At 44.9% G+C, this 26,030-nt stretch overlaps 1 protein-coding gene across 4 annotated transcripts in view; it reads right to left on the bottom strand.

Annotated features, from left to right (window-relative positions):
* TIMM44 (translocase of inner mitochondrial membrane 44) overlaps nucleotides 1–26,030 on the bottom strand; it is an 822,359-nt gene that overhangs the window by 353,396 nt on the left and 442,933 nt on the right. For all 4 annotated transcript variants that reach the window (XM_073594831.1, XM_073594823.1, XM_073594814.1 and 1 more), the window contains one exon: nucleotides 8,844–8,929. In XM_073594831.1, the coding sequence (XP_073450932.1) occupies nucleotides 8,844–8,929 (86 nt within the window). The remainder of the gene's footprint in view (nucleotides 1–8,843; nucleotides 8,930–26,030) is intronic.

The raw sequence follows: 26,030 nt of genomic DNA on the forward strand, positions 1-26,030 counted from the left end.
AGCGTAGGCCTAGGTGGGAGTGTGTTCAGCAAGGGTCTTGGGAGGCTCCCGGGTCCATCCGGACCCCCCCCCGGCCCATCTTGTGTATGTGGGAGTGGGCAGTTATTAGTCATCTGGTGGTACAGGTTATATACTTTGGAGAGGTTTGGGGCCCAATGAACTGAAAGGTCTTACAGAACAATTACTACTATCTATAACAAACAGTATAAGGGACATAGTAAATATGCAGGTTGGTCATACAACAAAATCATCCCCCATGTAAGCTTCCACTCCCAGGTTTACCCCTCCAGATCAAAGTCAGCATTTCCACCGAATCACTCCCCAGCAAATGACAAAGGCCAACCCGTGGGAAAAGAACTGTCGGAAAAGGGAGGGACGTGATTAGTCACCCCCATCCGTCCTTGATGTCTCACCTCCCCCTTCACCCCGCGATGTCTGGTTTGAACACACCATGTCTCTCGTAACCCACTGAGACTACGCATCCCCTCACCCCGTGACACTGCATGGCCACACTCCCAGGGAATTCCCTAAGAGTGTGGCGCTAGCTCGTGCGTTAGGAGGGTCTCCTCTCAACATTTTATTGTCCGCCCTACCCTTACAAAACACTCATATGCGTATCATGGTAGATATCATACATCTGTGGTCACCCGCTGGTACCAGGGGCAGTGTATCCTTACCAACCATCCGGGTAGAGCTCTGACTATACTTGTGGTAGCAGTTAGGTTGTGAGGATGTAAGAGTTAAGGTCCTGGAGCACGTAGCTATCTGTTGTGTAACATAATCTGGCTTTTTCCAGTGAGTCAGTGTTTGCTAGTCTAGATTACACAGACAGACAACCCATTGTGGGCTAGCAAACCTCTGATGAAGTAGGTGTAGACATAGTGTTCGGGGTGAGGAAACCTCTGAAACGCATCAGTTCATGTCCTGCCGGGTGGGCGGAGGGTGGGGGTTATCCCGTCTCCATCCCCGTCGCTCCGTGGGGTACAGCACAGGGCAACTGAATAACAAAAACAAAGCCAAGAAAATATAGCAACAGTAACATGGCCCCCTCTGTATCCCGGAGCCCCCGAGAAATGTTTTAGGTGATTGCGTCTCGTTCCAGAGGACGGCACAGTCATCCAGGGGACGGCACGGTCGTCTCATAATGTAGAGCAAGGGGGAGGTATTGGTAAAGTAGTGGGGTGTTCCAACCAGTTCAAAGCATGAAGACACCATTCCTCTGCCGGGTTATAGTGTGGGGGTTTCAGGTTGGCAGTCTGGAAGTGTTAGGCGCCAGGTGGGTATCAGTCTGTGGGGCTTATCATGGAAAGTGTCATGATGCCAATTCCTGCAGGTTGTTTTTTAGTGACTAGAAATGTAATATAATTATGACTCACGTGACCTGTTAGTTGAGGCTCGAGGGCGTCCCCGTTGTCTCTGAGAGCGGGCAGGCTGCTTGGGCCTGCTCATAGTCGGGCCCGATTGGCTCGGTCTCGTTATCTTTATTAGCCAATTTGGCACTTGAACCAGATCGGCTCCCAGAAAGGTGAAAAAAGCTGGGAGGTCTGCTGGCGTGCGCAGTGTGAACGAAGTTTGATATGAATGGAATATTACCGCCAGGGGATAACCCCATCTGTATATGCAGCCATGCCGCTTAGCTGCTTCCAGTGCCGGTTTCAACATAGCGCGGCGTTGCAGTGTGGCTCTGGAGATGTCCGGGAGTATCTGGATGTGTGATCCGTCAAATTCGATGTCACCCTTTTCCCAGGCGCTGCGTAGAATAATCTCCTTTTGGGCATAACGGTGCAGACGACATAGTACATCGCGGGGTCTTGCGGGGTCTGTGGATTTTGGGCCCAGAGTACAATGTACCCTGTCAATTTCCAAGGTGGGTGGTGGGGTCTCCATTAGTCTATGGATTATGGCTGTAACTGTCTCCGCAAGGTCTTCAGGGCCCGTAGCTTCTGGGATCCCCTGCAGCCACAGGTTACTGCGGCGGCTACGGTCTTCCATTTCTTCTAAGTGGAGCTGCATCTTTTGGACTTCCATATGAGATTCATGCGCCCGTTCTAAAGCCAGCACCTGGGTCTCCAAGGCGGAGGTCAAAGTCTCTCCAGCGGTCACACGGTTAGTGATCGTGTGTAGCTCTGTTTTTACCTCCTGTATGTGCCTGCTGTGGGCTTCCTCCACACGCTGGATTAGGGCTTCTATGTCTGCCCTCGTGTGGAGGGCCTGGAGCATGGTGCGGAGATCGTCATCCAGGTGGATTTGGCTTTGTGAAGGGCCTGCTGCCTTCGATCGGAATGCGGCCGGGGTCCCAGTGGGTTGGTCTGGATCTGGAGAGAGTGTAGGGGTGGATGCCTGCGACATGGTAATATCTCTCTGCACGAGCTGCACGCGGTGCGGTCACAATGGCGCCCGGCGATGGTTCTTGTCTGCCTCTGAAATATCGCTGGATACAGAGTTGGGGTGTCAGGATTCGGGTCCCTCGTGTTGTCAATCTTGTCCTGTAGAGTTTAGGGGTGCTCATGCCATGCCCACATGTAGTGAGGTTTGTCTTTTTGGCCGGTAAAGGTCGGGTCAGGCCGGGAGCTCCTTCAGCACACGTCTTTACCCAGCCATTGCCAAGCCACGCCCCCTGAACTTGCAGTTTAACCACTTTAGCCTGGAGGGTTTTACCCCCTTAGTGACCAGAGCATTTTTTGCAATACGGCACTGTGTCGCTTTAACGGACAATTGCGTGGTCGTGCAATGCTGTACCCAAACAAAATTGACGTCCTTTTTTTCCCCACAAATAGAGCTTTCTTTTGATGGTACTTGATCACCTTTGCGGCTTTTATTTTTTGCGCTATAAACAAAAAAATGAATTTAGAAGAAAAATAAAAAATATTTCTAACTTTCTGCTAGAATACATATCCCAAAAAATATATAAAAAAAATAATTTTTTCAGCAGCTTACGCCAATATATTTTCTTCTACATATTCTTGAAAAAAAAAAAAAAAAAAAAATCGCAATAGGCGTATAGGGATTGGTTTGGGCAAAAGTTATCGCGTCTACAAACTACGGATAGATTTAGGGACTTTTTAATTATTTTTACTGGTAATGGTGGTGATCTGCAATTTTTAGCGGGACAAATCTGACCCCAAATTACACTTTTTGGGGACCAGTGACATTATTACATTGATCAGTGCTAAAAATAATGCACTGATCAATGTAAAAAAGACACTGTCAGGGAAGGGGTTAACACTAGGGGGCGATCAAGGGGTTAAGTGTGTTCCCTCAGCGTGTTCTAACTGTAGGGGGGTGGGCTTACTGAAACATGACAGAGATCACTGTTCCGGATCACAAGGAAGTGGTAGGGCCTCTTGCTTAGGTGTTGCAGCCTCTGGGGCCTTTCAAAAAGGTGTGTATATGTAATGACAGATCATGTGACACTTAGATTGCACACAGGTGGACATCATTTCACTAATTATGTGACTTCTGAAGGTAATTGGTTGCACCAGAGCTTTTTATGGGCTTCATAACAAAGGGGGTGATTACATGTCAATTATCAGTTTTTTATTTCTGAAAAATAGTTTTATGTATATATTTTTCTAATTTTACTTCACCGACTTAGACTATTGTGTTCTGATCCATCACATATAATTCAGATTAAAAAAACATTGAACTAAAGGCTGTAACAAAATAGGTAAAAAGCCAAGGGGGTGAATACTTTTGCAAGGCACTGTATGTATGTACAGTGAGTGTGTGCGCATGTATGTATGTTACTGTTAGTCCTTGCTCTTATGGGCATACTCAATCGGGAACAAAAACACAATTTCTGGGATGATTTTAATCCTAGAAACTTTATTGTAGGTATACAATATTGTAGATCTTGTCAGAAAAGGATAGGGATGTTCAAGATTTTATTTCTTTTAACCCCTTCCTACTGACAGTATGCATACAGTATCTCACAAAAGGGAGTACACCCTTCACAGTTTTGTAAATATTTTATTATCTTTTCATGTGGCAAAAACTAAAGAAATTACACTTTGCTACAAGGTAAAGAAGTGAGTGTACAGCTTGTATAACAGTGTAAATTTGCTGTCTCCTCAAAAAAACTCAACACAGCCATTAATGTCTAAACCACTGGCAACAAAAGTGAGTACATCCCTAAGAGGAAATGTCCAAATTGGACCCAATTAGCCATTTCCCCTCCCCGATGTCATGTGACTTGTTAGTGTTACAAGGTCTCGGGTGTGAATGGGGAGCAGGTGTGTTAAATTTAGTGTTATCGCTCTCACTCTCTCATACTGGTCACTGGGAGTTTAATATGGCACCTCATGGCAAAGAACTCTGAGGATCTGAAAAAAAGAATTGTTGCTCTACATAAAAATGAAAAACAGAATAAGCGTAGCGCTAATATGACAAATAACCATATGTTATATAGTGTGAAGACCATTAGGTTCCTCAAATCAGCACATCAAAATGTGTGGGGGGGGACATAAAAAGTATATCAATAGATAATAAAGTCCTCAAGAAATGTATCATGTAAAATGTTAGGAAGAGAGTCCTCAATATATGTATACCTGGGCGGCACAGTGGTGCAGTGGTTAGCACTCTCGCCTAGCAGTAAAAAGGGTCGCTGGTTCGAATCCCAACCACGACACTACCTGCCTGGAGTTTGCATGTTCTCCCTGTGCCTGCGTGGGTTTCCTCCGGGTACTCCGGTTTCCTCCCACACTCCAAAGACATGATGGTAGGTTAATTGGCTTCTGTCCAAAATTGGCCCTAGTATATGAATGGGGACCTTTGATTGAGGGTAGGGACTGATGTGAGTGTGCGATGTACAGGGTTAGGAACAAGGGTCAGGGTTGTAGACACACACTCACTCAGGTTGAACTGGATGGACTGGTGTCTTTATTCAACCTTACTAACTATGTAACTATGTAACTATATGTGAGACTTCATATTAAAGCAACAATGAGGAGGCTTACCGGAACGTTTGAACCCAATAAAATGTACGTTCAATTGGGTCAAACAAGCTTGAATCCTGAATGGTTGATGGTGTGCCGTGAAAGGTGGGAAAAGATCCAAGGATAATCTGTGTGATGGTGTAAGCTTTCAGATGAGCTTTATTTCAGCAGGATCAGTAAGAAGAGTGAGACTCTTTCATTTTCAATCTGCGGCATTGTATATTTCTGCAAAATGAAATATGGCAACCCCCCAGTCTGCATAGATTTTGATCAGGATACAAGTCAGATTTTGGGCATCCCCCTGAAAAAGCTAAAGGTCAACCTGCTGCAGTCTCCTCTGAGGATGGATGCATCATGAATGTAGCTGGCAAGACATGTCACATTCAAGGAGGCTCTAGTGTGAAAATTAGATCTAGATCTGAAGTGCTCCTACATACTGTAGCATCTGCAGGTACTGGCACAACAGCATATTGAAGACTCTCATCCCAACATTTTACATGATACATTTCTTGAGGACTTTATTATCTATTGATATACTTTTTATGTCCCCCCCACACATTTTGATGTGCTGATTTGAGGAACCTAATGGTCTTCACACTATATAACATATGGTTATTTGTCATATTAGCGCTACACTTATTCTGTTTTTGTTCTATGCTTATATCCTATTGGCTGTGTTAGCTACTTACTATTTGGGTAGCACAGAATTACTTGTTATACTCTGTCCACATAAATATAGCCTAGGCTATAAGAAGATTGCCAAGACCCTGAAACTAAGATCTAGGTTAGGGCCAGGGTTAGTGTTTGGGTCATTGTCAGTATATTTTGAGCAGGATTTAAAAAAAAAAAAAAAAAAATCATTTAACCACTTCTATACCGGGTCTTTTCTGGCACTCCTCTCCTACATGTAAAAATTATTTTTTTGCTAGAAAATTACTCAGAACCCCCAAACATTATATGTTTTTTTAGCAGATGACCTAGGAAATAAAATGGCGGTCGTTGCAACTTTTTATTTCACACGGTATTTGCATAACAATTTTTCAAACGTGTTTTGCTTGGAAAAAAAATTGTTTCATGAATAAAAAAATAAAACAGTAAAGTTAGCCCAATTTTTTTGTATAATGTGAAAGATGATGTTACACCGTGTAAATTAATACCCAACATGTCATGCTTTAAAAATTGCACACACTTGTGGAATGGCGCCAAACTTTGGTACTTAAAAATCTCCATAGGTGACGCTTTCAATTTTTTTACACGTTACCAGTTTAGCGTTAGAGGAGGTCTAGTGCTAGAATTGGTGCTCTTGCTCTAGCGCACGTGGCGATACCTCACATGAGTGCTTTGAACAGCGTTAACATATGGGGGCGCAACTTACGTGTGCGTTTGCTTCTGTGCGTGAGCACATGGGGACGGGGGCGCTTAAAAAAAAAAAAAAAAAAAAAATGTATTGTTTATTTTACTTAATTTTTTTTATTTTTACACTTTCTCTTTAAAAAAAATTTTGGATCACTTTTATTCCTATTACAAGGAATGTAAATATTCCTTGTAATAGAATTGCGCTAAAAAAATTATAATTCTATAGATCAGTCCATCAGATATAGAAGCATAGCAATCTATAAAAAGTCCGCCAGTGATTCTAACTATGAGTGTTGATGATTGCTGATGATAGAAACCGCCATTAGTCACCTCGTGAAGAGTCCGCCACCAAATAGTAAGGTTTGCTGCTTACCAGCTCCAGGTGATCCCCCGTTACAGGGGATCAAACAGCGCGTTTAGCTCAAACGCAGTCTGGGTCTTTCTCCCAACGAAATTGTTCCCCTATTCGCAGGGCGCCCACTCACTCACATGGATAGATGGATTACCGAAAACAACAAAACCTCCATATGGCGTAAAACCTTTTATAAAGTTTATTTAAAAATAAAGTAATGCACTTGCATGTTACAAGTAAAATGAAAGCCTCAAGTCTGGTGTGCTGGCCGGCACACAACCAGAACAAACCGTCCTTCCGAGACACAAGGAGATAGGTGAAGTCAGCGTTTCGCTCCGCCCTACCTGTTTTGTCGTCGCCCATCTCTGACGAAGCGCGTAGGTAGAAACCACATGCTGACGTCATGTGTCCCCTTGTGTCCCAGAAGGACGGATACGTTATCTGAGTTCCGTCTTGCTACTCCCCATCCTGTATGCTTACTTTGATTGATCCCGTGTATAGATTGTGGCTGTCTCTTGAATTGCTTGTCTGCTGCGTGCCCAGGCATTTTGCCTGTTTTCTGAAACTTCATCTCTGTCAGTCTGTTCTTTTACTCACTCCCATGTTTGCTTGCACCTTACAGCAGGGTGAACCTAGGGGTCATGACCTGACACCTGCATGAAGCAAAGTCCATCACCACCGTCAGGAGTGCTGGGGAAAAAACGTCTGGTGCTTAGGCATCACACCATGTCACTTGCTAACACAAGAGCTTACTTCTGTGGATTCTTGACATACTCTGTTAGCATATCTGAGGAGCATTAGAACTGAGCTTTTCTCCACTTTCTGATCTTAATTACTGATCCTGCCAATATGGCATCTGGTTCATTTTCATTCCTGTATTCCAACGTATCTGTTGATGTTTAAGAAACTGTGTTTTATGGTACTTTGTATGGTATATTGCTTTCAATAAAAGCTTTTTGTGAACAAACCTGTATAGTCACTTGCTTGATTTATACACCTCTGTCACACAGAGCGACACCGCTTTCTTTGTTAGAGGCTGCTGATAGGGCAATGAAGAAACTGCAACATTCTGAAAAGTCATCAACCCTGCTTACTCTGCTTTCCCCTCCTGTCTGCATGTTCTCTATCAAAAGGTGTGCATGCAGAAGAGTCTAGTTGGCTGCAAGTGCTGCTCTTCCCTGTCTCACTGAGCACTGCAGTGCGAAAGATAGCAAGACAGAAGTACTTATTATTATTATACATGATTTATATAGCATCGACAGTTTGCGCATGAGGGCAGACAGTACAGTTACAATACAATTTAATAGGAGGAGAAACCAGAGGGCCCTGCTCACAGCTTACAATCTAGGAGGGAGGGTCAACTAATACAAAGGGTAATATCTGTGGGGGATGAGCTGGTTCCATAGGATGGGAGATCAGGAAAAGTCCTGGAGACAAGGGAGCTAGAAATCTTGGGAGGAACGAAGAGAATGATTAGGTTGGTATTTGGAGGAGCTTACTTGTGTCACCGATTAGAAAGGGGTGTATTTTGGAGATGCTACGTCGGTTGAGGCGGCGGCAAGATTTGGACAGTGATTGGATGTGGGGCCGAACAAAGACTTCAGAGTCCAGGATTACACCTAGATACTTGGCATTTGGGGACAGGGTGACAGTTGTGCCATCGATCTTGACAGATCAAGAGAAGAGGCACGTGGGGGAGGAAATATTATGAGCTCGGTTTTGGACAGATTGAGTTTGAGGAAGTGGTTTGACATCCAGGTGTCTGTTAGTAAATTAGTGATACATGAGGAGACTAAAAAGAGTGAGCTGAGGAGTAAAGAGAATTAACTTGGGTGTCGTCAGCGTAGAGATGGTGTTGAAAGCCATTACCTGACCCAGGGAGCAGGTGTAGGTGGAGAATAGGAGAGAAGTCAAGTACAGAACCCTGGGGGACCTAGACAGAGAAAGTAGAATTATAAGTAATGCTAAAGAGTGTGGTTGGATAATTAGGATGAGAACCAGCGAAGATTACAGTCAAGGAGACCAAAGGCGTGGAGTTTTTTGAGGACATACATATACAAGCTGTCTACTGTTTAAACAACAAATCAGCTAAATAAAATTACTAATACAATGTTTATTTAGCACCCAGTTGTAAACCATGAATAGGAAACTTATCTTTCATGCATACTTCCAAAATATTATACAATTTTGTTTTTACTTACTGTTAAATACTGCATTGTTGTCTTTGAAATCTTTCCATTGTTGGTGCCACTTAGAATCCTTATGCAGTACAACTCCCAGTGCTTCCCTGAAATAGGAGTAATAAAATAAACAGTCAAAAAAAAAAAAAAAAAAATTAGCACATTTTTAAAGACAAGTCTTTTAAAAAAAATAAAAACTACCATACTCATAACCCCCACCCTTCTTACGCATATGCCCCATCAATTAGAGTTACCAAATATATGTACTGTGAGTGCCCACCTAAACACATTAACCTCCAGGACCATAAGTCCTCTCAGTGCAGGCTCTTGCACAATATTGTTTTTTGATTGTATGAGATTGTACAAGCAGATTGCAACATGTATGGTTTAATTTTGTTTTTTACTATCAATCTTTATTTCAGTTTAACAGAGTACATACAGTACTAGTACAGTATACAAAACAGCTGGTGTGTCAGAAAACTAAAATAGAGAAAAATATACAAATTGAGGTTTAACTGACAAATTAGAATCAGAGTGTACATAGTATACAGTATAATCTGTATAAGCCCAGGTTCACACTAAGCTGCGGGAATGAAGCCATGCGAGTTCAGCTGAACTCACACAATTTCACTCCCGCATGTCAGTCCCGATTTCAGCTGCGATTTCAAAGACATCTGTGTGGGTTTCTGCACAGATGTCAATGGAAATCGCATTCTGAAATCGTAAAAGGTAGTACAGAAAGTACATTTTGAAATTAATGCGGCGTCGCATCGATTAGGATATGTCAAATCGCACCAGTGTGAACCAGGGCTTAAAAACAGAGTTAAAGTTGTAGAGAGGAAATAGGGGTAGAAAAGCGGTAGGGGAAAAAAAAAGAAGTAGGTAGGGAAAAGTTGTAGGGTAAAGAATTTAGGATATTAAAATAAAAAAATAGAGTTAGGTAACTGGGATCTCTTTTTCTAAGAAGTCTTCCAGGGCAGCATCCGAGAGATAGGCTCCTCCTCTCTGAAACAGGAAACACATTAGTCCACCATTATAAATTTCACAGTCTTACCTGTGTGTCTCAATTGTATTAAAACCCCGAAGGAAATCTCAGTAAGCTTAAAAGCTCCCCCGTTGTACCTGGTATTTGTCGTTTTAAGGGCGGGAACTAGTGCTGCCCTGGACGACTTCTTAGAAAAAGAGTTAGCAGGTACCAAACTATTTTCTTGAATCGTCTTCCAGGGCAGCATCCGAGATGATGTATCAAGCAATACTTACTAGGGTGTGGAGAGAGACTGGTGAACCTCTGCGACCAAAATCCTGGTCTTGGACAGACAGCTGGTCTATACGGTAGTGTCTTGCGAAGGTACTGAAGCTTGACCATGTCGCTGCCCTGCAGATCTGCTCCTGCCCCTGCTTTCTCTGCGACCGAGGTTGCCAGGCTCTGGTTGTGTGTGCGCTGATCCCGCCTGACGAAGTGAGGTTTTGTGCCTCATAGGTCATCTGTATGGCCATTCTTATCCATCTGCTGATGGTATTCTTGGATGCCCGTTTCCCTTTGTTGACTCCCGCACAGAGGACAAAAGAGAGGTCGTTCTTCGCCAATCCTTCGTGCTTTCAAAGTATGTTATGAGTGTGTTTCTTACATCAAGTTTGTTGTAAGTGTCTCTTTTTTTTGCTGTCCATAGTGCTGGAAGCGAAGGGATGATGATATTTTGGGTTCTATGGAACGTTGAAGAGACCTTGGGTAGAAAGGCCGGGTCTGGTGAGAGAATTATTTTGTCTAAATGTATTAGGCAGTATGGTTCCATTATAAACAGGGCTTGGATTTCGCTCACTCTTCTGGCTGATACTAGGGCCACATGAAGTGCAGTTTTTAGAGTGAGGTTTTTGTCTTTGCTATCTTCCATCGGTTCAAATGGAGGGGAGAGAAACCCTCTAAGCACTGTGGACATGTCCCAAGTTGGAGTTCTATTTATATTCGGCTGATCTAGCTCTTATAAGTGACATTAGGAATCGTTTTATCAGAGCATCCTCTGCGAGTCTGGTGTCCATGAATGAGTGCTGCCACTTGTACCTTGAGTGTGCCTGGAGAGATGTTTTTGTCTGCTCCATCTTGTAGGAAATCCAGAATTGTTGGGATTATCCCTCTGTTGGAAATCAGTTTGTTTTTGTTCCAGGAGACAAACTTTTTCCTCACTTTCTCGTAGATTGCCCTAGTCACGGGCTTCCTGCTGTCTAGGATGGTACTGATCACTTTGTCTGACAGTCCTTTTTTCTGAAGTCTTACCCTTTCAGTAACCAAGCCGAAAGCTTCAGCATTCTGTGGTTCAGGTGGTTGACTGGGCCCTGTGATAAGAGATCTGGCCTGGTCCGTCAGTGTCAGTTGAGGTTGGATGCTGAGGTTTTTCAAGTGGCTGAACCATGCCCTTTGGGGCCAGAGTGGTGCTATTAGTATCACTGTTGCTCTCTCTGCCTTTATTTTTTTAATCACTCTTGGTATTATGGCAGTTGGAGGGAATGCATAACACAGTTGCCATCCCCAGCTTTGGCTGAAGGCATCTACTCCGCTGCTGTCATCTGTGGGATCCAGAGAGAAGAATGTTGGTGATTTTGCGTTCACTTTGGAGGCGAACAGATCTACCTCGGGTACCCCCCACTTTTGAGTGATTTGCGCGAAGGTCGTTTGGTTCAGTGACCACTCCGTCTGTTTTATGGTCTTCCGGCTCAGGAAGTCTGCCAGCGTATTGTCTGTTCCTTTCAGATGGATACCTGATATTGACCTGATGTTTGATTCTGCCCATAGTAGGATTGTCTCCGTCAGCCTCATCAAGCTTCGGGACTTTGTCCCACCTTGCCTGTTTAGGTATTGCCACAGTTGTGGCTTTGTCCGATTGTACCTTTACGTCTCTCCCCTGTATTGCTGGTTTGAACACTTTTAATGCTTCCCCCACAGCTTTTAGCTCTCATGTTTGAGGAGGCTTGGGACCATTTGGAGCTCCATTTTCCCTGTGTACAGAGGCCCTCCATGTGTGCCCCCCCAGCCTAGGGCGCTGGCATCGGTGGTGATCCTGACTGGGTCAGATTGAGCCCATTTGCGTCCTTCGATGTATCGAAGCGGATTGAGCCACCATTGGAGTGTTTGTTTGACTGTGGTCGGAACAGGAATGGACTTGTCTAGGGATGAGTGGCTGCCATCCCACTGGGACAGAATTTTAATTCTGTAGAAGTCTCATGTGAATCTGCACCCAGGTGATGGCTGGTATTAAAGACGTCATCAGCCCTAGTACGGCCATTCCTTGTCTGATTGTAATGGGTTTAGTCCCTCTTAGAGAGGTTACTGCCTGTGTGTTTTTTTTGTTGTTTTCTTCTGTTAGGAAGGTTTTGGTTAGTCTGGAGTCCAGTACATAGCCCAAATATACCACTCTCTGGCTTGGGGTCATCTGTGATTTTTCTGCATTCACTATCCATCCCAGGTTTTGCACTGATAGGTTTTGCAGATAGATACAGCCTGTGTTGGTTGTTCGAGGGCCTCTGCTGAATCTGCAAAGAACAGTAGATCGTCTAAGTATGGTATTATGCCAATGCCTTGTTGTCTTAGACCTTTTAGCGCTTCTGCCATTATTTTGAGAAGATTCTGGGAGCTTAAGAGATGCCGAAAGGGAGAGCTGTATATTGCAGGTGCAGAGTGGTTGCTGTCCCTTGTATTGCGAACCTCTTTGATGATTCTCCTTTATGGGGACATGTAGGTAGGCATCCTGTAGGTCTACTGTCGCCATAAATGTCTCCCGTGATAGGATGTTTCTGATCGAGTAAATAGACTCCATTCTGAATTTTTTATATTTTATTCCTCTATTGAGTGGCTTGAGGTTCAGTATGAGCCTTAGCTTGCCTGACGGTTTTTTCTTTGCAAAGACATGGGAATAAACACCCCTTTGTTCTTCTTCTTGAGGTACATGGCGAATCACTTTCTGATCCAGTAGATTCTCCAGAGACTCTAAAAAGGCCTTTGCTCCATCGTCGTCCTTTGGTAGCATGGTAAGGTACTTGGTTGGGGGGACGGGCGGAAAATTCTATCGCGTAGCCATCCATTATGGTGCGTATGATGAATTTGTTTTTTGTTGCTTCCATCCATTGGTGGGGAAAAAGCTGTGAGTCTGCCCCCCACCTGGTGACAGTCATTGTTTTTTGTTCTTTGGGTTAGGAGGCTTGAGGGTGAATTCACCCTGGCCTTTTTTGTTTTGTTGTCCTCAGCGCTTCTTTGCTCCCGGCTTGTTGAATTTTTTGAATTGCCGAAAGGGCGCCTTCCCTTGTTTTTTTGGTTTGGGGAAAACCCTTGTTCTTTGCTGCGGTCCTGTCTAATAGAGTTTCTAGTTCAGGCCCGAAAAGTAGGTCTCCAGTGAACGGAATTCCGCACAGTCTGTTCTTGGAAGAGATATCACCCCCCCAAGATTTCAGCCACAGGGCTCTTCGGGCTGAGTTGAGTAGCGCTGTGGCCCTTGAAGATATTCTGACTGTTTCAGCTGAGGCATCTGCTAGAAAAGCTGCCGCTCTGGTTAGTGTAGGGATGGTTTTTATAAATTCTTCCCTAGGTGTGTCACTCTCCAGTAGTTCCTGAAGCTGGGTTAAACAGATTAGCAAGGTCTGGGCTGTGCAGGTGGAAGCTATTGCTGGATTCAGATTCACAGCCCCTGCTTCCCAGGCCTTCTTTAAAAGAGCTTCTATTTTCTTGCCCATGGGGTCGCTTAAGGTACCCGCGTCGTCAAAGGCCAAGTCAGATTTATTTGTAACTTTTGCCAGAGAGGCATCCACTTTGGGGCATTTAGCCCAGGTTTTGGTGTCTGTCTCTGCAAACGTATATCTGCGCTTGACTGGCTGGTATGAAGAATTTTTTCTCTGGGTCTTCCCACTCTTTTTTGACGATATCTTTAAGAGTTTGGTGTACAGGGAATGTTCTAGGTTTCCTGGGTTGTAGCCCTTTTTACATCTTGTCATGTATTGCGAGCTCTGCGGCTTTTTGTTCTTTAATACCTAGCGTGTTGGCTATGGCTTTTAGAAGGCTATCCGTATCTTCTGAGAGAAATAAGTTGCCCTCTGAAACCGCATCTTCCTCAGAGTCTGAGCAAAGTCCATCCTCCGATTTGGATTGTTCGGATTAGTCCGAATCCTCCTCTTGTTCTGTCTGTTCCCTGAAGGAACGCATGTCCCGCTGGTAGACGGGGTACTGGTCTGACAGGCACTAGTTGGCGCTTCCAACTTCTCAATAGCTGAGCATAGTGGGGCGCCATGGTGCTCTTTATTTCTTTTTTGAAAAAGAGTTGAGCAGATTTTTCAGATAACCTTGCGATTCTTTGGCCACCATCTTGTCTATACATTTTTGACATAGGGGTTTTTTCCATTCAGGTGAAAACCGGTGGCTGCACGAAGCACATGCTTTGTTGCTTTTCACTTGCCTTTCCTCTGGGGTCCTTGCCTGAAATCAAGCACAAAAAGGTCTCCGTGAGGTAGGCGGTTAAAAACTGCCTGTAAGTAGGCTGTTTCGTAGTGAGGTTAAGACAGAGGTGACTCTGGAGTATTCTGGCTTACCTTGGAGCTGTCCTGGCTTGCAGGATCTGCAGGGCAGGGTGGAGAAGCGTCAGACACGGTAAGCCACCAGGATCCTCTGCTTAGAGGGGCCTTTTTAACTGCTTCCTGCTTAGGCTCCGGCCCCACCCCCAGCTGACCCAGTGCAAGTTGGTGGATATACCTGCACATGCCGCTGCTGCTGGTGTCCATTAGGGAGGGGGGAATCTCTGCTGCAATATATATATATATATATATATATATATATATATATATATATATATATATATATATATATATATATATATATATATATTTTTTTTTTTTAATTCCCGCCTCCCGGAAGTCATGTCACCGGAAGTGTTCCACTCTGTATCTCCTGGAAGTCTTCAGACTCCGGGAAAATGGCCGCCGACCAGAACCGTATGACCGGAAGTGACAATTTTCCAGCGTCATCTTGGTACACCCCGCAGAGCCTCCACGATGAAAGAAGCAGGCTTGTTCTGCAGGGTGCGGAGGACACGGAACGCGGAGGTAACAGAGGTAATTGGGCGGGCGTGGACATTATCCACCCCAGAGCAGAAAAGGAAAAAATGGAAACTGTGAGACACCTACCCGTTCGCACGGCGGTCAAGGGGTAAGGCATCATAGTACCCACTACCTCTGCCACATTGCGTCCTTGACATCGGGGAAAATAAACACCACATGGAAACTGCCGTACGTCCCTTCTTCAGCATGGCAAGGCGGCATGGGGAAAATGTCAGTGCATTATTGCAGCTTGGGGGGATGATTGCAGACCCCTCTTTAGGGGTGAAATCTCAGGCAGAGCAAGTTTGCTCAAATTTGCTCAAATCTGCTCCCAAGGCCTGCTGGGCTGGATTGGATGCTTGTAGGGGGTCTCCTGCAACTAGCACAGAGACAGGTAAAATAACAAAGGTTTCTTTTGCAGCTCCCATGGGTCTGGAGGAAACACAAACATCTGAGGCACGCAGGTAAGACTGTGAAATTTATAATGGTGGACTAATGTGTTTCCTGTTTCAGGGAGGAGCAGCCTTTCAGATGCTGCCCTGGAAGACGATTCGAGAAAAAAAAAGAAAAAAAAAGTTCCAATATAGGAGGTCACATGCCAGGATTCTGGCAACTCTGTCACCTGTCTGCCCATACCTCCCATAAAGGCAGACAGTTAGGCTGGCCATAGACCATTCAAATCGTGTATAGGCAGGCTGAATGTACTAAATTGATCGATCAACTTGGGTACAATCAGCCTGCCCGATTTACTTGCGATTATAGCTAGAGGCTGCTATAGCCACTAATAATCACTATCATCTCCCAGCGGGGGAGAATGATAATGTATCAGTAGGAGGGATTCCCCTGTCCCATTGTTGCAGGAAAGAAATTTGCATTGTCCATGGCCTACCAGACCGCAGAGCAGGAAGAATCAATGACATGGGAGAGTACTCGCCAGCGCCCCCACAGTTCACAGAGAACTACAAGCCGTCTGCCACAAGGGCAGATGGTACTTATAGTTAATTCATTCACAGGAAACTGTGAATAAATGACGCAGCCCGGTGGCTGGAGTCCCGCACAGCTGTGTTGCTTTTGAATGCTGACTGTAGATGCCCTGCCCGCTGTCACAATGAGGGATCAAGGGGGTAAGAACAGTGTTCTATGGTAAACAAAACTAAAGAAAATTCCCAGCTCAACTTACCAACCAGCCTGCAACCAACTGAATTATCCTGTCTAACAGTATACATTAAAAACAGGAGTTTAGATTGCACACATTTGCAAATACATGTGTAAGCTGCAGAGCCACTTTACGGAACCCCAGTATTATCTGCAGTCCTTACGCTATAGAGCCTCCACAGTAGAAGCACATGCATAATAACAGATGGAGAGCAGATGAGCCTGGAGGGAGCCCACTCGGCACAGGGGCACACTGGACACCCAGCATATAGCGCAATGGCAGCAATGGTGTCCGGTGCATCTCCTCACCAGTATTCCAACAGTACAAACAAAAGGCCACTGCCCCCACCTATAAGTGGCCTTCACAGCAAAGAGCACATAGAAGAGCCACGCATGTCAAACAAAACCATAATTCCCAGCTCAACTTATCAACCAGGTGCTTTACAATAACATGTTACAACCTAAATATGGGTGTAACATGTAATGTTACCAAAGGTGAACTTATTGTATAACAGTGTAAATTTGCTGTCACCTCAAAAAAACTCAACATACATCCATTAATGTCTAAACCGCTGGAAACAAAAGTGAGTACACCCCTAATTGAAAATGTCTGAATTGGACCCAAAGTGTCAATATTTTGTGTGGCCTCCATTATGTTCCAGCATTGCCTTAACCATCTTGGGTATGGAGTTCACCAGAGCTTTACAGGTCACCACTGGAGTCCTCTTCCACTCCTCCATGACGACATCACGGAGCTGGTAGATGTTAGCGACCTTGCGCTCCTCCACCTTCCATTTGAGGATGCCCCACAGATACTTAATAGGGTTTAGGTTTGGAGACACGCTTGGCCAGTCCATCAACTTCACCCTCAGCTTCTTTAGCAAGGCAGTGGTCGTCTTGGAGGTGTGTTTGGGGTCGTTATGTTGGAATACTGCCCTGCTGCCCAGTCTCTAAAGGGAGGGGATCATGCTCTGCTTCAGTATGTCACAGTACACGTTGGCATTCATGGTTCCCTCAATGAACTGTAGCTCCCCAGTGCCGGCAGCACTCATGCAGCCCCAGACCATGACACTCCCATCACCATGCTTGACTGTAGGCAAGACACTCTTGTCTTTGTACTCCTCACCTGGTTGCTGCCACACACGCTTGACACCATCTGAACCAAATAAGTTTATCTTGGTCTCATCAGACCACAGGACATGGTTCCAGTAATACATGTCCCCAGTCTGCTTGTCTTCAGCAAACTGTTTGCGGGCTTTCTTGTGCATCATCTTTAGAAGAGTCTTCCTTCTGGGATGACAGCCATGCAGACCAAATTGATGAAGTGACGCTGAGCATGTGCACTCAGCTTCTTTGGTTGACCATGGCGAGGCCTGTTCTGAGTATAATCTGTCCTGTTAAACCGCTGTATGGTCTTGGCCACCGCGCTGCAGGTCAGTTTCAGGGTCTTGGCAATCTTCTTATAGCTTAGGCCATCTTTATGTAGAGCAACAATTCTTTTTTTCAGATCCTCAGAGACTTTGCCATGAGGTGCCATGTTGAACTTCCAGTGACCAGTATGAGAAAGTGACAGCGATGAAAGCAAATTTAACGCACCTACTTCCCATTAACACTTGAGATCTTGTAGCACAATCAGGGCCACATGACACTGGGAGAGAAAATGGCTAGGTGGCCAAGACCATACAGTGGTTTAACTGGACAGGTTCCACTCAGAACAGGCCTCGCCATGGTCAACCAAAGAAGTTGAGTGCACATGCTCAGCGTCATACCCAGAGGTTGTCTTTGGGAAAAAGACGTATGAGTGCTGCCAGCATTGCTGCAGAGGTTGAAGCGGTTGGGGGGCAGCCTGTCAGTGCTCAGACCATACGCCGCACACTGCATCAAACTGGTCTGCATGGCTGTCTTCCCAGAAGGAAGCCTCTTCTAAAGATGATGCACAAGAAAGCCCACAAACAGTTTGCTGAAGACAAGCAGACTAAGGACGTGGATTACTGGAACCATGACCTGTGGTCTGATGAGAACAAGAAACTTATTTGGATCAGATGGTGTCAAGTGTTTGTGGCGGCAACCAGGTGAGGAGTACAAAGACAAGTGTGTCTTGCCTACAGTCAAGCATGGTGGTGGGAGTGTCCTGGTCTGGGGCTGCATGAGCGCTGTCGGCACTGGATAGCTACAGTTGATTGAGGGAACCATGAATGCCAACATGTACTGTGATATACTGCAGCAAAGCATGATGGATTGACAAAGGATGTCTCCAGACCTAAACCCTATTGAGCATCTGTGGGGTATCCTCAAGTGGAAGACGGAGGAGCGCAAGGTCTCCAACATCCACCAGCTCCGTGATGTCATCATGGAGGAGTGGAAGAGGACTCCAGTTGCAACCTGTGAAGCACTGGTGAACTCCATGCCAAAGAGGGTTAAGGCAGTGCTGAAAAATAATGGTGGCCACACAAAATATTGACACTTTGGGCCCAATTTGGACATTTTCCCTTAGGGGTGTACTCAAATTGTTGCCAACAGTTTAGACATTAATGGCTGTGTGTTGAGTTATTTTAAGGGGACAGCAAATTTACACTGTTATACAAGCTGTGCACACTCTACATTGTAGCAAAGTGTCATTTCTTCAGTGTTGTCACATGAAAAGATATAATATAAAAAATGTGAGGGTTGTACTCATTTTTGTGAGATACTTTATATATATATATATATATATATATATACACACACACACACACACACACACATACAGTGGATATAAAAAGTCTAAACAACCCTGTTACAATGTCAGGTTTTTGTGATGTAAAAAAAATAAGACAAAGATAAATCTTTTCAGAATTTTTTTTCACCTTTCCACCTTTAATGTGACCTATAAAACTTTACAAATCAGTTGAACAAACTGAAAACTTTTAGATGGAGGGAAGTAAAAATAAAAAAACTAAAATATGGTTGCAAAAGTGTGCACACCCTCAAATTAATACTTTGGTTAAGCACCTTTTGATTTTATTACACTCAGTCTTTTTGGGTAAGGGTCCATCAGCATAGCACATCTTGACTTGGCAATATTTGTCCACTCTTCTTTGCAAAAACACTCCAAATCTGTCAGATTGCGAGGGCATCTCCTGTGCACAGCCCTTTTCAGATCACCCAACAGATTTTCAATCAGATTAAGGTTTGGGCTCTGGTTGGGCCATTCCAAAACTTTAACCTTCTTCTGGTGAAGCCATAACTTTGTTGATTTGGATGTATGCTTTGGGTCATTGTCATGCTGAAAGATGAAGTTCCTCTCCATGCTCTTTATAGCCGAAGTCTGCCAATATTGACTGTTATTTGGAACTGTTCATAACTCCCTCTACCTTGACTAAGGTCCCTGCTTCAGCCGAAGAAAAACAGCCCCGAAGCACGATGCTGCCACCACTATGCTTTACTGTGGGCACGGTGTTCTTTTGGTGATGTGCAGTGTTTTTGCACCAAACATATCTTTTGGAATTATGGCCAAAAAGTTCAACCTTAGTTTCGTCAGACCATAACAGTTTTCCACATGCTTTTTGGAGACTTCAGATGTGTTTTTGCAAAATTTAGCTGGGCTTGGATTTCTTTGTAAGAAAAGGAAGGGGGTTGTATGTGTACAGGGAGGGGCCAGAGCCTTGTGTGTTTACAGGTTTGTGTATGTGACATATGTACAGCGGGGACGGAAAGTATTCAGACCCCCCTTACATTTTTCACTCTTTGTTATATTGCAGCCATTTGCTAAAATCATTTAAGTTCATTTTTTTCCTCATTAATGTACACACAGCACCCCATATTGACTGAAAAACACAGAATTGTTGACATTTTTGCAGATTAAAAAAGAAAAACTGAAATATCACATGGTCCTAAGTATTCAGACCCTTTGCCATGACACTCATATTTAACTCAGGTGCTGTCCATTTCTTCTGATCATCCTTGAGATGGTTCTACACCTTCGAGTCCAGCTGTGTTTGATTATACTGATTGGACTTGATTAGGAAAGCCACACACCTGTCTATATAAGACCTTACAGCTCACAGTGCATGTCAGAGCAAATGAGAATCATGAGGTCAAAAGGAACTGCCTGAAGAGCTCAGAGACAGAATTGTGGCAAGGCACAGATCTGGCCAAGGTTACTAAAAAAATTCTGCTGCACTTAATGTTCCTAAGAGCACAGTGGCCTCCATAATCCTTAAATGGAAGACGTTTGGGACAACCAGAACCCTTCCTAGAGCTGGCCGTCTGGCCAAACTGAGCTAAAGGGGGAGAAGAGCCCTGGTGAGAGAGATAAAGAAGAACAAAAAGATCACTGTGGCTGAGCTCCAGAGACGCAGTCGGGAGATGGGAGAAAGTTGTAGAAAGTCAACCATCACTGCAGCCCTCCACCAGTCGGGGCATTATGGCAGAATGGCCCAATGGAAGCCTCTCCTCAGTGCAAGACACATGAAAGCCTGCATGGAGTTTGCTAAAAAAAAAAAACCTGAAGGATTCCAAGATGGTGAGAAATAAGATTCTCTGGTCTGATGAGACCAAGATAGAACTTTTTGGCCTTAATTCTAAGCGGTATGTGTGGAGAAAATCAGGCATTGCTCATCACCTGTCCACTACAGTCCTAACAGTGAAGCATGGTGGTGGCAGCATCATGCTGTGGGGCTGTTTTTCAGCTGCAGGGACAGGACGACTGGTTGCAATCAAGGGAAAGATGAATGCGGCCAAGTACAGGGATATCCTGGATGGAAACCTTCTCCAGAGTGTTCAGGACCTCAGACTGGGCCGAAGGTTTACCTTCCAACAAGACAATGACCCTAAGCACACAGCTAAAATAATGAAGGAGTGGCTTCACAACAACTCCGTGACTGTTCTTGAAGGCCCAGCCAGAGCCCTGACTTAAACCCAATTGAGCATCTCTGGAGAGACCTAAAAATGGCTGTCCACCAACGCTTACCATCCAACCTGACAGAACTGGAGAGGATCTGCAAGAAAGAATGACAGAGGATCCCCAAAATCCAGGTGTGAAAAACTTGTTGCATCTTTCCCAAAAAGCCTCATGGCTGTATTAGATCAAAAGGGCGCTAAACACTGAGCAAAGGGTCTTAATACTTAGGACCATGTGATATTTCAGTTTTTCTTTTTTAATAAATCTGCAAAAATGTCAACAATTCTGTGTTTTTCTGTCAATATGGGGTGCTGTGTGTACATTAATGAGGAAAAAAATGAACTTAAATGATTTTAGCAAATGGCTACAATATAACAAAGAGTGAAAAATTTAAGGGGGTCTGAATACTTTCCGTTCCCACTATATGTCTTGCCACTCTACCCCATAGCCCAGACATATGAAATAATACGGGGGAGTGTTGTCACATGTACCACACAGCCAGTACTTGTCAGATATTCCCGAAGCTCCTTTAATGTTGCTGTAGGCCTCTTGGCAGCGTCCCTTTCTTCTCATCTTTTCATCGATTTTTGAAGAACGTACAGTTCTTGGTAATGTCACTGTTATGCCATATTTTCACCACTTGATGATGACGGTCTTCACTGTGCTCCATGGCATATCTAATGCCTTGGGAATTCTTTTGTACCCTTCTCCTGATACCTTTTAACAAGGAGATCCCTCTGATGCTTTGGAAGCTTTCTGCGGACCATGGCTTTTGTTGTAGGATGTGACCAAGAAAATGTCAGGGAAGACCTACTAGAACAGCTGAACTTTATTTTTGGTAATCAGAGGCACTTTAAATGATGGCAGGTGTCAGGGCAGCCATAAGAAATTTTTGGGCCCCTTACACAGCTTTAGGGCTGGGCCCCCCCCGAGCCGAACACCAACATTCCCCAGGGCTTGCCCACGGGCCATCCAATTGAATCCGCACACCGGCCACCTCACCTGTACGCACTCAGCACCCCCCGCAATCCTGTATACGTGTCAGCCCCCCTCACACCTGTATATATGTCAGGGCTTCACCCCCCCACACACCTGTATATATGTCAGCCCCCCCTCCCCCACACACCTGTATATATGTCAGTGCCCCCCCCCCCACACACCTGTATATATGTCAGTGCCCCCACACACACACCTGTATATATGTCAGTGCCCCACCCCCACACCTATATTTTACATATATATATGCCTGCCCCCCCCCCCACACACACCTGTATATATGCCAGCCCCTCACATACACAAACCTGTAAACCTGTATATATATGGCAGCCCCTCACATACAAAAGCCTGTAAACACACAAGACTCTAGCCTCTCCCTGTACACAAACACCTCCCCTCCCTTTTCCTCACAGCCCCTACTTGTAAAGGTCTTCCTACCTAGTCCCAGCCCATTTTCACAAAGCTGACATGTTGCTGAGAAGCACAGTACAAATCACACGAGGGGTGCACATAAACATAGTAGACAGAGGTGGCAGTAAAAAGCTCGATGTCTGAGCTCAGTGACACGAGAACAGCAAAAGCTGTGAAATAGTTTCTTTAATGCACAGCACTGCTCCCCTTCACCCGTCCTGCCTTCTTCTGGCCCGGGCGGGCCCCTTACAGTTGTGGCGGCTGTACCCCCCTGATGGCGGCCCTGGCAGGTGTGTACTGACTCCTTTTTAACATGAGTTGGAATGTGATTGCTTAATTCTGAACACAGCTACATCCCCAGTTATAAAAGAGGGTGTGCACACTTATGCAACCACATTATTTTAGTTTTTTATTTTTACCCCCCCCCCATTACTTTCTTTTCAGAATCAACATTTTCTATGGGACACTATACTACAAAATAATTTTTACCCATTCTTCTTTGCAAAAAAGCTCAAGCTCTGTCAGATTGGCTGGAGATCATCTGTAAAACAGCAATTTTCAAGTCTTGCCACAGATTCTCAATTGGATTTAGGTCTGGACTTTGAATGGGCCATTCTAAACACATGAATTTGCTTTGATCTAAACCATTCCATTGTAGCTCTGGCTGTATCTTTAGGGTCGTTGTCCTATTTTAACAGAAACTCATTGTGTGATGAGGTTTGATTCTATTGGCTTCCTATATGAGCTACTATAACAGTCTCATTGAGATAACTGGTCTCAATATTCAAGGCTGTCTTGTATTTTTTGCTTGAGGTTTTTTTATTACTGTCCCTGAACAAGCAGCTAGGTCTAATTAAAAGGGTTTCGTAAAGTTTATCGACCTTATCTTTCTAGGAACGTTAGTGCCACACAATCACTGTGACAATGATATTTAGATTTGGAATATTGTTTTGGGTTATTAAATTGTATTGCACAATGCACCAAGATAAAAAAAAAAAAAAAAAAGCGTCCTGCTGGAAAGTGAACCTCTTCCCCCAGTCTCAAGTCTTTTGCAGACTAACAGGTTTTTTTTTTCTAAGATTTTTCTGTATTTGGCTCCATCCATCTTCCCATCAACTCTGACCAGCTTCCCTGTCCCTGCTGAAGAAAAGCATCCCCACAACATGCTGCTGCCACCACCATGTTCCATGGGTGGGGATGGTGTGTTCAGGGTAATGTGCAGCGTTAAGTTTTCTGCCATACATAGCGTTTTGCTTTAATGCCAAAAAGTTTAGTTTTGGTCTCATCTGACCAGAGCACCTTCTTCCACATGTTTGCTGTGTACCCCACGTGGCTTCTTGCAAACAGGACTTCTTATGGCTTTCTTTCAACAATGGCTTTCTTCTTGCCACTTGTCCATAAAGGCCAGATTTGTGGAGTGCATGACTAATAGTTGTCCTGTGAACAGATTCTCCCACCTGAGCTACAGATCTCTGCAGCTCCTTCAGAGTTACCATGGGCCTCTTGGATGCTTCTCTGATTAATGCTCTCCTTGCCTGGCCTGTCAGTTTAGGTGGATGGCCAATCTTGGTAGGTTTGCAGTTGTGCCATACTCTTTCCATTTTTGGAAGATGGATTGAAGAGTGCTCTGTGAGACGTTCAAAGCTTGGGATATTTTTTTTTTTTATAACCTAACTATGCTTTACATTTCTCCACAACTTTATCCCTGACCTATCTGGTGTGTACCCTTGCCTTCATAATGCTGTTTGCTCACTAATGTTCTGTAACAAACCCCTGAGGGCTTTGCATAACAGCTGTATTTATACTGAGATTAAAATTACACACAGGTGGACTCTATTTACTAAATTAGGTGACTTTTGAAGGCAATTGGTTCCACTAGATTTTAGTTAGGAGTATCAGAGTAAAGGTGGCTGAATACAAATGCACGCCACACTTTTCAAATATTTGTAAAAACCTTTGAAAACCATGCATCATTTTCCTTCCACTTCACACTTATTTGCCACTTTGTGTTGGTCTATTACATAAAATCCCAATAAAACACATTTACGTTTTTGGTTGTAACATGACAAAATGTGGAAAATTTCAAGGGGTATGAATAATTTTTCAAGGCACTGTACATACAGCACACACACGGGGGGCTTTTTTACCCTCCAAGAATAGGTGCAGGAACTCAACCATGCCCCCCACTGTTTCTTGGGTGGGGGCAGGAGAGTGAGCAAATGGTGGGTGTGGCCAAGTTGCACTAAGTGTAGGAGGGCCTTAAAGGGGCAATAAATACCATAAGTGTAGTACATACAGAATGCAGAGTTCAGGAGTGCTCTACGTGCAGGGTTCAGGAGGACGCTACCTACACAGTGCATGGTTCAGGAGGGCGCTACCTGCACAGTGCATGGTTCAGGAGGGCGCTACCTGCACAGTGCATGGTTCAGGAGGGCGCTACCTGCACAGTGCAGGGTTCAGGAGGGCGCTACCTGCACAGTGCAGGGTTCTGGAGGGCGCTACCTGCACAGTGCAGGGTTCTGGAGGGCGCTACCTGCACAGTGCAGGGTTCTGGAGGGCGCTACCTGCACAGTGCAGGGTTCTGGAGGGCGCTACCTGCACAGTGCAGGGTTCTGGAGGGCGCTACCTGCACAGTGCAGGGTTCTGGAGGGCGCTACCTGCACAGTGCAGGGTTCTGGAGGGCGCTACCTGCACAGTGCAGGGTTCTGGAGGGCGCTACCTGCACAGTGCAGGGTTCTGGAGGGCGCTACCTGCACAGTGCAGGGTTCTGGAGGGCGCTATCTGCACAGTGCAGGGTTCTGGAGGGCGCTACCTGCACAGTGCAGGGTTCTGGAGGGCGCTACCTGCACAGTGCAGGGTTCAGGAGGGCGCTACATGCAGAGTGCAGGGTTCAGGGGTGCGCAGAGTGCCAGGTTCAGGGGTGCGCAGAGCTCTCCTCCCACCCCCTTCGATGAGACTGGCATCTCAATTATATCACAAGCTCCCCCTAAACCCCCCCCATCCACCAAAAATTCTCTTCTCCTGCCATCACAATTCTCCCCTCCCCCTAGCTGTACAAAAGCCATAAAAAAATATCCTTTCCCATTACAGACCTCAGATACAACGCAGCTCAATGTGGGGTGGGAGATGTTCTTCCTCCTAGCTTCCTCCTTGAGCTGTTTTGAGACAGGTTGGAGCCGAGGAGGACATCAAAGACAGACACAAATAGAAGGTGCGCACACCTAGTGCATTACCGAAAATGTTTAAAACGGAAAGCAAAAAAAATGGATACTCACAAGATGTCAATTGGATATGAGCCATAAAAACACACAGTGCTGAACAGGAGGGACATAGATGTGCCATATAACAGTACAGCTGATGCGTTTTGGGGGCCTACCCCCTTATTTAGAGCTAGCCTAGCTCTGAAGGGGGTGCACCCCCAAAACGCATCAGTGGTACACCCTGTTATTTGGCATATCCATGTCCCTCCTGTTTAGCAGTGTGTTTTTATGGCTCACGTCCAATTGACATCTTGTGAGTATCCATTCTTTATTGATTTTACTTCCCGATTAAATATTTTTAGTAATGCACTAGGTGTGCGCGCGCCTTTTATTTTTGTCTGTCTTTGTAGTACCACCGGACCACCCCGTCTGAAGAAGGCATCCGCCTAGGTTTGTGGGATCACCGCTGTCCTTGTGTTTCCACACTTAGGA

The sequence above is a fragment of the Aquarana catesbeiana genome, linkage group LG01 (assembly GCF_042186555.1).
Source record: "Aquarana catesbeiana isolate 2022-GZ linkage group LG01, ASM4218655v1, whole genome shotgun sequence".
NCBI classification, from domain to species: domain Eukaryota; kingdom Metazoa; phylum Chordata; class Amphibia; order Anura; family Ranidae; genus Aquarana; species Aquarana catesbeiana.